Source organism: Oryx dammah, unplaced genomic scaffold (genome assembly GCF_014754425.2).
Source record: "Oryx dammah isolate SB20612 unplaced genomic scaffold, SCBI_Odam_1.1 HiC_scaffold_28, whole genome shotgun sequence".
Lineage (NCBI taxonomy): Eukaryota > Metazoa > Chordata > Mammalia > Artiodactyla > Bovidae > Oryx > Oryx dammah.
Window position 1 is genome coordinate 101,305,435 of NW_024070212.1, and position 14,007 is coordinate 101,319,441.

Here is a 14,007-nt window from a genome sequence, read left to right on the forward strand (position 1 = left end):
CCCCAGCAGGAGTGTTAAGCCAGCCAGCAAAGAGATTAGCAGCCTGAGCAGTCTGCCCTCCTTCAGGCTGATGCCAAAAGTTGGTGATATCTCCCACCTCCCTGCCAGGCTCCTGGCTGGCCGGCGGCCAGCTCTGTCCCAGCCTTCATGGGTCTGTCATCTGCCCCCCACCTCAGATCTCAAACAGACCCCTGTTTGAGTGAGTCTGGCTCCCCCCTGTTTTGATACACATGGTCCCAGGGACCCAGGACCTCTCTCCCCAGCACCCCCTCCCCAGCCCAGTCTCTCCATAGCTGACCTCAGAACCCGCTCCAAAAAGTTCTCCTTGATGTCTAACCCTAGTCTTACCTCTTGCAAATTGGAATTCCATTCTCTTTCCGTCCTACAGGCAGGGGACAGAAAACCCCAAGGGTCAGATCAACTGTGCGATGGCAACATCCATCATCTCAGGGCTGATGCTTGGGGTAGGAATGAGAAATTTAGGGCACTTGTATCAGCTTCTAAAGGGGTTCCCCTGGAGGAAAGGCCCTGAGAGCCAGCCCGGGTCACTCCTCCCAGCCCCTCCTTTCGCTATCCCTGGGGAGGGGAACCCACCTTGGCCACGCCCCACCCCACCCCCCATCCCCAGGGGGCTGAGCAGGAGGAGCTTTGCTGGGGACCTTGCCCTGGCTTAGGCGGCTACTGTGGGCGGGCCCCTGGCCTTTCCAGCCCGGGCCTCCCCCTGCATTCTAGAGCCTGGATCCGCTGCCTTTGGTGCTGCCACTGCAGGGCTGCCGCCTCTCCTCTTCAGCCTCTGACCACTTGCTGCACCCCACCCCCACCCCGCTGCTCCTGTCACCTGGCCATGACCTCGGCCCCCCCAGGGATCCTGGCCCAGCCCTGAGCCCTGGAACCCCCAGGCCCCTCCCTTGGCCATGGCCAACTCCGGCCTTCAGCTCCTGGGCTACTTCCTGGCTATGGGTGGCTGGGTGGGCATCATCGCCAGCACAGCCCTGCCGCAGTGGAAGCAGTCCTCCTATGCGGGCGACGCTATCATCACCGCCGTGGGCCTCTACGAAGGGCTCTGGATGTCCTGCGCCTCCCAGAGCACCGGTCAGGTGCAGTGCAAGCTTTATGACTCGCTGCTCGCCCTGGAAGGTAGGCCTCATGCCCGCTGGGATGGGAGGCGCGAAGTGGGGGTGGGAGGCCCAGAGCAGGCTTTCCCACAGTCTGCCATCTGCCCTGGGCTGCACTCGCCAGCCCCTGCCCCTGTGCACTCGTGAAGAACCAGGTCAGACTGTCCCCTGTCCAGGAACAGGGGCTCTAGGTTCTGGCAACTGTGGGTCCACATGCCAGCTCTGCCACTGTAACCTTGAAGGAGTCACTGACCCTCTCTGTCCTCATCTGGAAAGGGGAGGACTAGGACTCTGGCAGGACTCTGGGGGGGTCAGAGGAGATGACTGCCAGCACTCAGAGGGGCTCAGTCAAGACCCTTCCCTCTGTTTCTCCCCACACTCTGTGCAGACACACTGTGTGCACATATCTGCTTGTCAGTCCTGCCACGTAGACAAGTATGTGGGCACTTGGGTGCACCTACACACACACACACACACACACACACACACACACACACACACACACACCCCGATTCAATGGACATGAACTTGAGCAAACTCCAGGAGATGGTGAGGGACAGGAAGGCCTGGCATGCTGCAGTCTGTGGGGTCTCAGAGTCAGGCATGCCTAACACACACGAACACATGCAGGTACATGCACGTCGACACACAGGCACTTGAGTAGGCAGGTAGTCCTCCTCCTCCTGAGGTGTGGGGCTGAGTCTGACAAGTTGGCTCGTAAACAGACACCATTTTAGCTCTACCCTGGCTGGGAGCCCACCCACCGCCCTCTGCCCAGGGCCCCACAGGCCTGAGCCAGGCTACTGTCACATGGCCCCCCGCCACTGCAGACCAGACAGGTCATCTGGCCTCCATCAGGGACTCAGATCCCCTGAGCTGCCCCTGGGCCCGGGGCTGACCCCAGCAGCAGGCATCCAGCTACCATGGGTGACTCAAGGGGCAGAGGGAAAGGTGACCAGAGTCAGATCCCTCAGCTCCTCCTTCTGCCGGATCTGAAAGGCCCCAAGAGAAGCTGCCTCCCAACCCCACTGCCTTCGAGGGCTGTGCCAGGCCCCCAAGGGAGTCGCCTGGCCAGAAAGCAGCAGATGGGAGAACTCATGCCCCTCCCGCCCCCCCATCACCACACAGTATCCAAAGGACCCCGCGAGTGAGAGTGAGTGGTGGAGTTCACTGGTGTGGCTCAGCTCCGCACCCTGCTCTCACACCCTCCCCATCCCCTCACAGCTGCCGCAAGTGGCACCTCCAGCTTCAGCTCCAGGCTCCCCCATCTTGGGCCCCTCCCACCCGCCTACTTCTCCCACCCCCGGCTCAGTCCCTCCCGCTCCCCCCAGGTCACATCCAGTCAGCACGAGCCCTGATGGTGGTGGCTGTGCTCCTGGGCTTCGTGGGCATGGTCCTCAGCGTCGTCGGCATGAAGTGCACCCGGGTCGGAGACAGCAACCCCATCGCCAAGGGCCGTGTCGCCATCGCCGGGGGTGCCCTCTTCCTCCTGGCGGGTAAGTGCCCAGCTCCTCCCCCACCATCTTGACCGTAGCAAGTAGCCCCAAGCTGGGTGGTCATCTGGGGGCTGGAGCAGAGCTGAGACCTCCCTCCCCTGTCCTTAGGCCTCTGCACGTTGACGGCCGTCTCATGGTATGCCACCCTGGTGACCCAAGAGTTCTTCAACCCCAGCACACCTGTCAACGCCAGGTGAGTGCCAGGGCATGGCTTGAGCCAGGGGACAGGCTGGGCCTCTCGCTCCACCTTCTCTGAGGCCACTGGCCTTCATCCAGCAGGGCGCCTGGAGGGAAAACAAGGGACAGGCCCCAGGAGCTGCCACTGAGAAGTTCTTTGGCATGGGGAGCAGACAGCATGTGGCTGGGCCCTCCAACGGGGTGGGAGGCCTATGGAAGCCACTCCAAGGGGTAATGCCCTGGCTCTTGATTTAAATCCCAGCTCCACACAGGCTGTCTGTCTGACTGGCAAGTTCCTTAATCTTTCCGTGCCTGATTTCCTGCCCTGGAACATGCAGCTAGGACCAGGGACACAGCTCAGTGTGGTTGGGAGGGTTCTGTGAGACAGTGCAGGTACAGTACCTAGCACAGTGCCTGGGCTGTTATTTCTCTAGGAGGCACAATGACTTTGAGCCAAAGAGTTGAGGTTGGAAAAGTCTTAAGGGCAGATGGCAGAGGCCCTTGCAGCCATAGGAAGCTTTCTCTTCCCCCTCTTGGGGTGGAAGGCAGGACAATCCCTCTGGCTGTGGTGTGAGAATGATGGGGAATGGGCAAGGCCAGTAAGGTTCTGTTGTAGAGGTCTGGAGCAGAGGTCTTAGGGCTGAAGGGGCAGAGATATTTAGAGGCTAAGATGGTCAGGACTTGTAAGGTCAAAGTGTGGGGCCAAATAAGGGGCTCTGTGAAGGGACTGGCCCCTCCCCTTACCTCTCAGCTCTGCCAGGAGCAGAGAATGGGACAGTCTCAACCCCAGATATCCCAACAGACCTTAAGACCTGGGGTGGAGGATGAGGAGAGATGGTTGGGTCGTTGCAGTCTGGAAGGCTCCCTGGAGGAGGCAGCAATATGGAAAAGGGAGGAAAAGGAGACTTCAGGAGTGAGGTTCATTCCCCGAGGCTGGCAGCTGTAACCACGAAAACCTGCCAAGCAAGAGGTAGTGCAGCTCAGAGATGCCAGGCGGACACTCAGCCTGTCCATTCAGCACTCCTCGAGGTTGCCCGAATTGCAGGCCCTGTGCTGGGCCCTGGGGACATGGACAAATCTGGCGCTGTCTGCCCTCAAGGTCCTCCCCAGGGAGCCAGACAAGCAAGAAACTGATCAGCCACCATGTGAGAGTCAGTGCCAGTGGTGAGCAAAGAGGGGTCAGGGAAAGCTGCCGGAGGAGGTGGCATCTGCCCTGGGTCCTGGAGGCAGAGGGGATGCAGGTAGCGGGACACTCCAGCAGGGGGCGCCTCAGAACCAAAGGTGGGGAGACCTGGGCGCTACAGAGGGGACGTGTCCCACCTAGCCTAGGGGTGGAGAGGCTGGAGTGCCAGATGGAGCAGGCGGAGGAGTCTGGCCTTCTCCAGAGGGCAGTGGGAGCTCAGTGTGAGTTCCGTGGGCCAGACCATGACCAAGAGGGGTGGCTGGACTGCCCTGTTCCTCCCCTCCCTGACGGCCTGGCGGGCACCCCCCGCCCCCCTATACACACCCCCTCGCACTGGCCAGAGGAGGAAAGAGGCCTGAGGTTGCACGGAGCAGAACAGCCTGGACCTGGGTCGCTCTGGGTCAGTGGTGTTGATGTGCTGGGACAGGGGCTGAAGAAAGGATGTGTGTTCATCCCAACTTCCCCAAATGTGGGTTCACCCCAGCTTCCCCAGAGAGCCCGAGGAGGCTTGTGAGGCCCCAGCCTCTGCTCTCCACACGTCCCCTCTGCCAGGTGGAGGCTGGGAGCCCCCGGGGAAGGTCGGGGCAGGGTGGGGGTCGGCACAATCACACCTGATGGTGTCCTCCACCCCTCGCAGGTATGAGTTCGGCCCTGCCCTGTTTGTGGGCTGGGCGGCCGCTGGCCTGGCCCTGCTGGGCGGCTCTTTCCTCTGCTGCACGTGTCCGGAGCCCGAACGAGCCAACAACAGCCCACAGCCCTACCGGCCAGGCCCCTCCACGGCTGCCCGAGAGTACGTCTGAGCCTGCCCAGCACCTGTCGGCCCGTGCAGCACCCTGGGTGGGGCTCAGGGGATCCCCCAGGTCGGTTAGGGCTCTGAGCAGCTTGTCCCCAACCTAGGCACCCAGTCTGGGTTCTGAGACTCAGACCCAGACATTCAGAGAGAGGCGGGAGGCAGGCCTCAGCCCTCCTGTGCCGCTGGGGCCAGGGCCGGGGCCAGGGCCAAGCAGGGACCTGTCCACACCCCAGCCAGCTGCAGTTCCTTTCATGGCCGCTTATTTACTCATCCACCGGTTGAGGGAGTGACTACTCTGTGCTGGGCCTGGAGGACGCAGCAATAAAGACGCCCTGGGGGTGGCCAGAGCCCATTGTCCCCCTGGCCCATGGGGCTTCTCACAACCCCAGGAAGGAAGTAGCGCCAGGATGACACTTGTCCCCGATTACACACACAAGGAAGTAGGTTCAGAGAGACCAGGAGGCGTGGCCCTGCTGCCTCTGAATTCAGGTCTTCCAGTATGCCTGGAGCTGCGTGGACACTCGCACAGATGGCTGAGCCAGGCCATGTCACCCCTGCCCCAGAAATGGGCTCCCGCCGCAGGGCTGCTGTGAATTGCACTTGCCAGTCCCTGGGTCTGGGCCTGAACCCCACAGCCCCTGCCCCAGCCCCACTGCCCTCTGCTCACCCCACTAACTAGCTCTCCTCTCTTTTGACTTTCAGACCAGTTGTTAAATTGTCCGCCTCCACCAAGGGCCCCCTGGGTGTGTAATGTCCAGGTCCCCAGCCTGGCTCTGCCCCGCCTTGCCACACCTAGACTATGTGCTTGATATTTTTTTGGAAAGAAAAGTGAACATTCAGCTCCGAGTGTGGTGTCATTTGATCCGTCTCTGGTATGGCAGAGCTGGACCCCGGGCTCCTTGGGCACAAAGACGGGGAGACAGGTCCAGTAAGGGTTACACAGCACATGCAAGCTGGTCAGGATCCTCCCTGACCGTCCTTGGGTTGGCACCAGCACCTCCTTGGTCAGAGACGCAGCCCTGCTGCTCTGGCTGTCCTGGAGCCCTCCTGGGAAAGGGGGTGATCCCAGGGAGGCCCTCTCACTTGGTGCTGGGGGTCAGAGCCGGGTGAGAGCACCCCCGGGGAGGAGTTGGCTGCCTGGGGAAGTGCCTGAGGGGAGGACGTTAGGGCCTTGCAGGAGGGGCGGAAGCTCTGCCCCCAGCCCAGTGCTGCCACCTCCCCCATCGCCCCCGTCCTCTCCCTCTCCAGGCTGTTGAGACCCCACCGTTCCTGCCCTGGAACCAGAGTAGGGAGGGGCAGCCTGAGGCAGCTTGAGACAGTGGCTGGAGCGTGGCCTCACACAGGGCTGTGGGCAGAGCTGGGAGGACGTTGGATCTTGAAGTACAGTTATCACTTCCTTAGTACAGAAGCAAGCATGTGCGCGGGCTTAGTCGCTCAATTGTGTCCCACTCTTTGCTACCCTTTGGACTGTAGACTGCCAGGCTCCTCTGTCATAGGATTTTTCAGACAAGAATACTGGAGTGGGTTGCCATTTCCTTTTCCAATAGAAGCAAGAGACGTCCTCAAAGGAATGTGGGGAAAATGAGCCCCTGCCCTCATGCTCAGGTGTTGCCCACCCCAGACGTCCTCCCGGGACCCTGGGTCTCTCTCCGGCCTCTGCCCTCTGTCTCTCCCAACCAGAAGGAGCTGACTACAGCTCTCGAGAAGAACTGTCCCTTGCCTTCCCCTGCCCTCCTCAGCCAGTTCTCTTCTGGCTTCCTCCACCACCCGTCCAGTGACATCTACCCAGTCAAGATCCCAAGGACGCAGCTCAACCGTCTCCCCGCAACATGCCTCTGAGAGAAGTAAGACGAGATGACTGTCCGGCTCCAGGAGAAAGGAGCGGAGAAGCAGACAGCAGAGCTGCTGGGGGGTCGTCCACGGGCGGCCTGGCCTGGCAGCAGCTGCCATACGTGGGGGAGCCTGAGGGGCTAGAAGGGATGGGTGGCTGCGCCTAAATGGGTTCACCAGAGCCCTGCCTCTCGAATGAGGTGAGAGGTGAACGGGAGCTACGGCAGTCTCTCTGGGTGCCTGACACTGTAACGTAGGGGTTCTTGGCTCTGCTCGCACATTCAAGTCACCTGGGGAGCTGATGTCCAGCCCTCCCCACCGCCTCCAGGCATCCCAACCTAATGGACTTGAGGTGGCCTTGTGGTGGACCCAGGCACCAAGGTCAGCACACTGAGGGTACTTCTGTGAGGCCTCAGAGCTTCTGTGAAGCTCGGGGCTGTAACAGCCCCATTTCTTGCCCCTCCGAGGCAGTCTCGAAAGGCAGAAATGAAGCCCCTCTCCCTCTGCCTTTCCTGAGACCAGGCTGTTCCGTGAGAACACCACACCCTCCCGGTAAATAAATAAACCCCTTTCCACTGAAACGGTTTTGAGTGACTTCAGTCACACACAGCCATGTGTTGTCTCTTGTGGTTCAGGGACCACCAGAGGCTTGGGACTTGGTAGGAAAATGCTGGGATAGAGTGTGCTGGCTGCTTCAGGGATGGGCCGTGAGGGAGACAAGCACCAGCCCAGCGGGCGGCTCTACAGCCGGGCAGGAGCAAAATTCACTGTGATCCTTTGTGAAGGGAAGTCTTTTGTGCCCATAGCTGAAGACTGGACAGGTGGAGAGTCAGACGACCGTTCACCACCCAGTGGGTCCTGGCAGTGGGAGGATGCCTGGGAAGAGTTCAGAGTGTATAGAAGAGTTTTGGAAGCCCCCCAGGCCTCTTCTCTTTCAAACGTTTACATCAGTCACCTTGTCTGCCAACCTGTGACAGGGTCAACTGTCCAGGCCTCCTGTTTCCTATCCCAGCCGCAAGGTTAGAGGACTGAGAGGAGACCCAAGTAGGTTGTGCTGTTTTTATTTTACTAGCAGAGTTCTTTCAAGGATGAAATTAAGTGTTAGTTGCTCAGTTGTGTCCGACTCTTTACAAGCCCATGGACTGAAGCCCTCCAGGCTCTTCTGTCCATGGGATTCTCCAGCCAAGAATTACTGGAGTGGGTTGCCATTCCCTTTTCCAGGGGATCTTCCTGACTTAGGGATCAAACCCAGGTCTCCTGCATTGCAGGCGGACTCTTGACCGTCTGAGCCATCAGAGAAGCTAAGGATGAAATTAGCAGGCCATAAAAGATGGTTTGGGGAGGGATATATCTGTGCTCTGAGCCTCGCAGGAAATCCTGAGTACCATGTTAACAGATGTTCAGCTAAGGGATATGGACCAGGTGCTGGAGTATCTGACCAGACACTCATCTATTGCCTGCATCTGAGAGTATAGATAGGAACTGAGTATTAGAGGATGTCAAGGAATTATGGTTAAATTTGTGTTATATATTATTCATTTTATGTGATAATGACACTGGTTATTATTTTTAAGCCTTTCGGTCAGACGTGCACACTGAAACAATGTAATGGTTGGATTTTCTTTAAAAATACTCTAGGAATAGAAAAGTCAGAGGCAAGGAAAATTTATAAAATAAGATTGGCAAATGCCAGTGGTACTTAGGGGTTCACTCTGTCCTTCTCTGTGCATTTGAAAATGAAAGAAAAAATCAAAAGGTTAAAAATACATCTTTAAGTTTTGTTGGTTTGTAATTTTATATACTTTCCATTGGAATAAAGGTTATGAAGACTCTTGTCACTCAAAGCAGAGTCTTCCAGCCACAAGCATCACATCACCCAAAACCTTGTGAGACGTGCAGAATTTCAGGCTCCACTCCAGACTAGGAGAAACAGATACAGCATTTTCAGATCTCTGGGTGATTCTGGAGCATTTTGGAAAGGCAGGTGTAGGCTAGTGAGAGCTGTGTGTCGCTTCTCCTTTTCTGGATGAGAATTTCAACTGAACTACCGTTGAAAAACTGGATATAATGAAAGTGATTCAAGATTTTGTCTAAAGTTGGGAAGATTGTGGGGAACACAACTAACCCTGATCCAGGCAAAACTGGACATGAAGAACGGACAGCACCCAAAGAAGTGCTTCCTGACCATCTCTCCTCTGAGAGCACGTAAAACTAAGACTTAGTTCAATTTATGAGAATACTGCAGGCAGTTTTATTCTGGATACTATACAGTCTTGTTAAAAACAACTAGAAATGTGGAGGAAACAATCACTTCGCGGAACAGCAGAAATTACCATTACGTTGTAAACCAGCTGTGAGTGAGTGAAAGTTGCCCAGTCATGTCCGACTCTTTGTGACCCGGTTGACTATACAGTCTATGGAATTCTCCAGGCCAGAATACAGGAGTGGGTATTATTAGTTCCTTCTCCAGGGTACTGTACTTCAACTGTACATCAACTGTACTTCAGTAAAATTTTTTTAAAAAGAAAAAAAAATTGTTAAGGAAAGGGTAAACAACTCTTGAGAGCATCAAAGGACTGACACAATGCTATGGAGTCACAGAGTCAAAACCCGAAGCACTGCCACTCCCTCTCTGTGTTGCTGGCCCATGTAGTTGCCACAAAGCTGAAGAGTCCTTGGTTGGCGGGTTTGCAGATTGGTTACATATAAGGGGATTGAACAAATAAGTAAATTTGTTGTTGTTTAGTCGCTCATTCATATCTGACTTGTGACCCCATGGCCTGTAGCCTACCAAGCTTCTGTGTCCATGGGATTTCCCAGGCAAGAGTACTGGAGTGGGTTGCCATTTCCTTCTCCAGGGGATCTTCCTGACCCAGGGACCGAACCCTCATCCCCTGCATTGCAGGAGGATTCTTCACCACTGAGTCACCTGGGAAGCCCAATTCAGTATATACACGGGAGGTAATCGGAGCCGGTCTTCTCAGTCAGAGAATGGATTTACAGAGTTGGAAAGGGGGAAGACTAGAATAAATCTTGAGGTGTTGGATTGGAGTTGGAGGTATGCGGATGAACATACAGCTTTTAATGTATGTAGATAAATGTAGAAATATACAGTTGTATACATACACAGAGCCTTCTGTAACCACAGACATGGAACTGGAAATATGGAGAGCCCACTGTACTACAGTATTTTATATAAAGGACTTGAGCATTCAGGGATTTTAGTATGGTTGTGGTTGGCAGGGGAGGGGTGTACAGGTGTGGTTCTGGAACCAATCCCACATGAGTACCAAGGGCTTCTACATCTCCTAGACAGGCCAAGAAGCAATGACCCCCAAGGGCAAGCTCATATCTTGATTTCTGAATACCATGCAGAACCCCAGGGAGATTCAAGGAAAGTACAAAATAAGCTTGGAGCATCTTCTTCCAGAAAGTAAAAATGTGCTCAAGGAATGATGGAGATGTGTCTAAAGGATTCAGAAGCCAGATTAAAGGGTTCCCTCTGATTTTATCTGAAACAATTTGATCATCAAAATACGTAGTGACTATAATGGATTTTAACTCTGTGAATAAAAATAAGAATCCACTAGTTCCTAGAGATATGAATAATTAAATAAGTGGGGAAAAAGGAAAAGCTTTACAGTAAAATGGCAATACGTATAATTTGTTAACTAAGAAATACAAAATACTTAATTTTGCAATGATAAGCACAGTGGACATATCTTAATTAAGGGATAAGAGTTAATACCACCAGTAATGAAACAAGACAAATGTAGGTGACTCCCAAGATAGAGATGGAAGCTTTGAACTCACCTGTGATGAAAACAGAATCTTTCACCTTCATTTCTGAAAGACGTTTTCGCTGAGTATAGAATTCTAGGTTGACTCCTTCATCCTTCTTCAGTATTTCGTAGCTAGCATGCTAGTGTTTGCTAGTGTTTTCTAGCCTACATAGTTTTAAATCAAAAGTCTGCTGTTGTTCATATTGTGGTTCCTTTGTTTCTCTCTGGCTGTTAGTCATATTTTCTCCATCTTTGGTTTTCTTAAATCTGACTATGATGTGCCTAGATGTATTTTTTCCTTTGTGTTCGTTTTGCTTCATGTTTTCTGAGCTTCCTGGATCTGTGATGTATTAACTTTCATTTCCTTTGGGAAATTCGCAGCCATTATTTTTTCTCAAATGTTTCTTCTGCTACATTTTTCCATCTTCAGCAGCTACTTCAGTCACATGCTGGATATCGTGTCACAGCTCTTCAATGGTCTGTCTTCCCCATGTGTTGGTTTGTATAACTTCTACGGATGTATCTTTAAGATCAGGATGTTTTCCTTCGCTGTGTCATCATTTGATGAACACATCTAAGCAATTCTTTACTTCTGCTGATACCTGTGCTTAGTTTGAGACTTGGAATCCAGAGTTTTTCTTAGTGTTACTGAGCCTTGGCATTCAACACTTCCTGCATGCTGGCACCAAAGGAAATCCCTCTCCATGCTCTTGTTCCTTCCCCAGAAACAGCTTGCCATTGCTCGCTTTATGACATAAGGCTCATGTTGGTGGCAGAGGTTTTCTCAGTTCTGCTCCAGCCTTAGTCATAGATGGGCCCTGTGCACCTGAGCATCTGACCCCTGCCTTGTGATGACAGGGGGTCTTGAGTGGGAGTTTCCTGCCCTCCCATCAGGAAGCAGATTTCTGTTTTGTATCAATTCAGGATCTTAGTAGTGAGTTTCCTATTTTTATCTAGTGTCAGGCAGCTTTTGCTTCCTCCCCAGCTCAGAGGTAGGCAACCTTGATTTAGGACTTACTTCTCACTTACTATTTTCTGGCATCCATTGTTTCTGTTGAGAAATATCAGCTTAAATGTCACTTCTCTGAAAGTAATCTTTTTTTCTCCCTGGCTCTTTGTAATATATTCTTTTGCCATTAAAAAAAAAATTGTGGTATCATTTTTGATGTGTTTAGATGTGGATTTCTTTTTATTTAACCTCTTTGGGATTCTTGACTCTTTTGGTGTCTGCCCCTCTCCCCACCCCAGTCATTTCTGACTGAGTCTTAGTCATTCTCTCTTCAATTATCTCCTTTTTTCTTTCTTCTGTGGCTACAATTACAGACTGGTTGATTTGTTACTATATTCTCTCTATATATATTTTCTCCTCTATTTTTTACATTGTTTATTCTCTGTATTTCATTAGAAATGATTTCCTTCAACTATCTCTCAGCTAATTTTTATTTTTTGACTGTACTGCATGGTTTGTGGGATTTTCATTCTCTGACCAGGACTGAACCCAGGCCCTCAACAGTGAAAGCGTGGAGTCCTAATCACTAGACCACCAGGGAATTCCCTTTTTATCTTCAGCTTTTAAGTAGCTTCTGAACCTGTCTACTGATTTCTTTGGTGTATTGTATTTTTATAGTCTCAGATTTCCATCTGGTTAATTTTTTAAAAATCTGCTATCAATTTATACAGTTTCTGGTTCCTTCCTTTATTAGTTTGCCTGGGTTGCTACAACAGAATAACATATGTCAGGTGGCTTAGACAACAGAAATTTATTTCCCCACATTCTTACAGGCTGAAAGTTCAAGCTGTAGGTGTAGGCAGAGTTGGTTTCTCTCTGAACACTCTGTCTTTAGATTGTAGAAGCCTGTCCTCTTCTGGTGCCTTTGTGGTCCTTCCTTGTGCCTATGTCTTAATCTCTTTTTATAAGGACACCAGCTATGTTGGATTAAGCTTCCTGTCCATGATCTCATTTAACCTTATCTCTTTAAAGACTCTATGTTCAAACAGAGTCAGACTGGAAAGTACTGGGGGTTAGGATTTAAATATATGAATTTGGGTTGGAGAGAGTCACAATTCAGCCCATAACACGTCCTAAAATTTTCAAGTGTCTTTTATCTAATGAAGCAGTAAACATTTATTTTTGGCCTCTGGGCTACCTGTGGGGCTTTTCCCACTGTCTGCTGCTTCTACCTTCTACTAGTCCTTGGTTCGTGATGACTTGTCTCCTGTAGACCTAATCATCTTTGAATGTATGCTTGATTTGGCATTTGTAAAACATTTATAGAAATAATTCAAAGCCTAGGATTATATTATTTTCCACAAATATTTTACTTGCTTTAGCTGGGTGCCTGGGGTGGGGGGCAGTGGAACCAGCAATTCAGGATCACCTTTATTGAAGTCTAGGGCTTGAGATCTCTGGGCCCCTATATGACTCCAAGTCAGGTGGCAGACTATGTGAGGGTTGGTTAATTTAGTACCATGGTAACAATTCAAAGTCCTCAACTCAAAGCATGGGGTAATACACAAGGGTTCACATGCTCAGTGGGCCCTCTAGCAGTTGCAACTGCCTCTTCCAGGCCAGCAAACTTAAGCTTCCAGATAAGCACCCAGGCTCTGCTGTCTCGCTTAGAGTTTCAAACACACCCAGGGGAAAGGAAGCCCTGAAAATCACTTACTTTTCTACACTTTCATCCTCTCCTGGACCTAGCCTAGTAGTTTGTATTTTAATCTCTTAAAGCTTAAAAAATTATGTATTTTGCCTAGTTTTTTTTTTTTTTTGGTGGAAATTTTGCTTTATTTCAGTTGCCAGCAACTAGGGTGGCTCAGAGGTTAAAGTGTCTGCCTGGCATACAGGAGACCTGGGTTCGATCCCTGGGTCGGGAAGATCCCCTGGAGAAGGAAATGACAAGCCACTCCAGTACTCTGGCCTGGAGAATCCCATGGAGGGAGGAGCCTGGTAGGCTACAGTCCATGGGGGTCACAGAGTCGGACACGACTGAGTGACTTCACTTCACAGGATGGGGGTGTGGAGGTCGACTAGAGAATATAGTCAGGCTCCTCTGTCCATGGGATTCTCCAGGCAATAAAACGAGTCAGTTGCCATTTCCTTCTACAGGGGAGCTTCCTGACCCAGAGGTTGAACCTATGTCTCTTAAGTCTCCTGCACTGGCAGGTGGGTTCTTCACCACTAGCATTACTTCTGTTTATATGCTGTTTTTTCCTCTTTAGTCCTCTATCTTCAAACATTTGTTCTAAAAGCTCTGTCTAGTAGATCTGCCACCAGGTCTTTCTTAGGGATAGTTTCTGTTGGTTTTCTTTCCTTTGATTGAGCCATATTTCCCTCATTTTTATTGTCATTAAAAACTTGACATTGAAACTAATAATGTAATAACCCTGGAAATCACAGTTCTCTCTTCTCCACGGTTTGCTGTATTTTTATGTTCTTTTACTCTAGGCTGTATCTGTACCAAGGATCAGCTTAAGGTGTAAAGTCAGGTATCTTCAGGTCATTTCTGAGCTGTCTCCCCCCACCACCCCCACCCTTTTGGCATGTGAAGTGACTAACTCCCCCCGACCCTCGTATATGGGTGCTTTTGGTTGTCCTTTACCAGCTTTTTATATTCCCTGAAAGTCCCTTCAT

General features: G+C 51.8%; 1 protein-coding gene across 1 annotated transcript; it reads left to right on the top strand.

The window, feature by feature from the left end:
- The first annotated feature begins 675 nt into the window (after nt 1-675).
- CLDN19 (claudin 19) lies at nt 676-5,605 on the top strand. The gene is made up of 5 exons (XM_040231486.1): nt 676-1,137; nt 2,447-2,611; nt 2,720-2,804; nt 4,609-4,761; nt 5,467-5,605. Exons 1-5 carry the CDS (start codon nt 915-917, stop codon nt 5,513-5,515), a joined length of 675 nt encoding a protein of 224 aa, XP_040087420.1. The 5' UTR covers nt 676-914; the 3' UTR covers nt 5,516-5,605.
- The last annotated feature ends 8,402 nt before the right edge of the window (nt 5,606-14,007 follow it).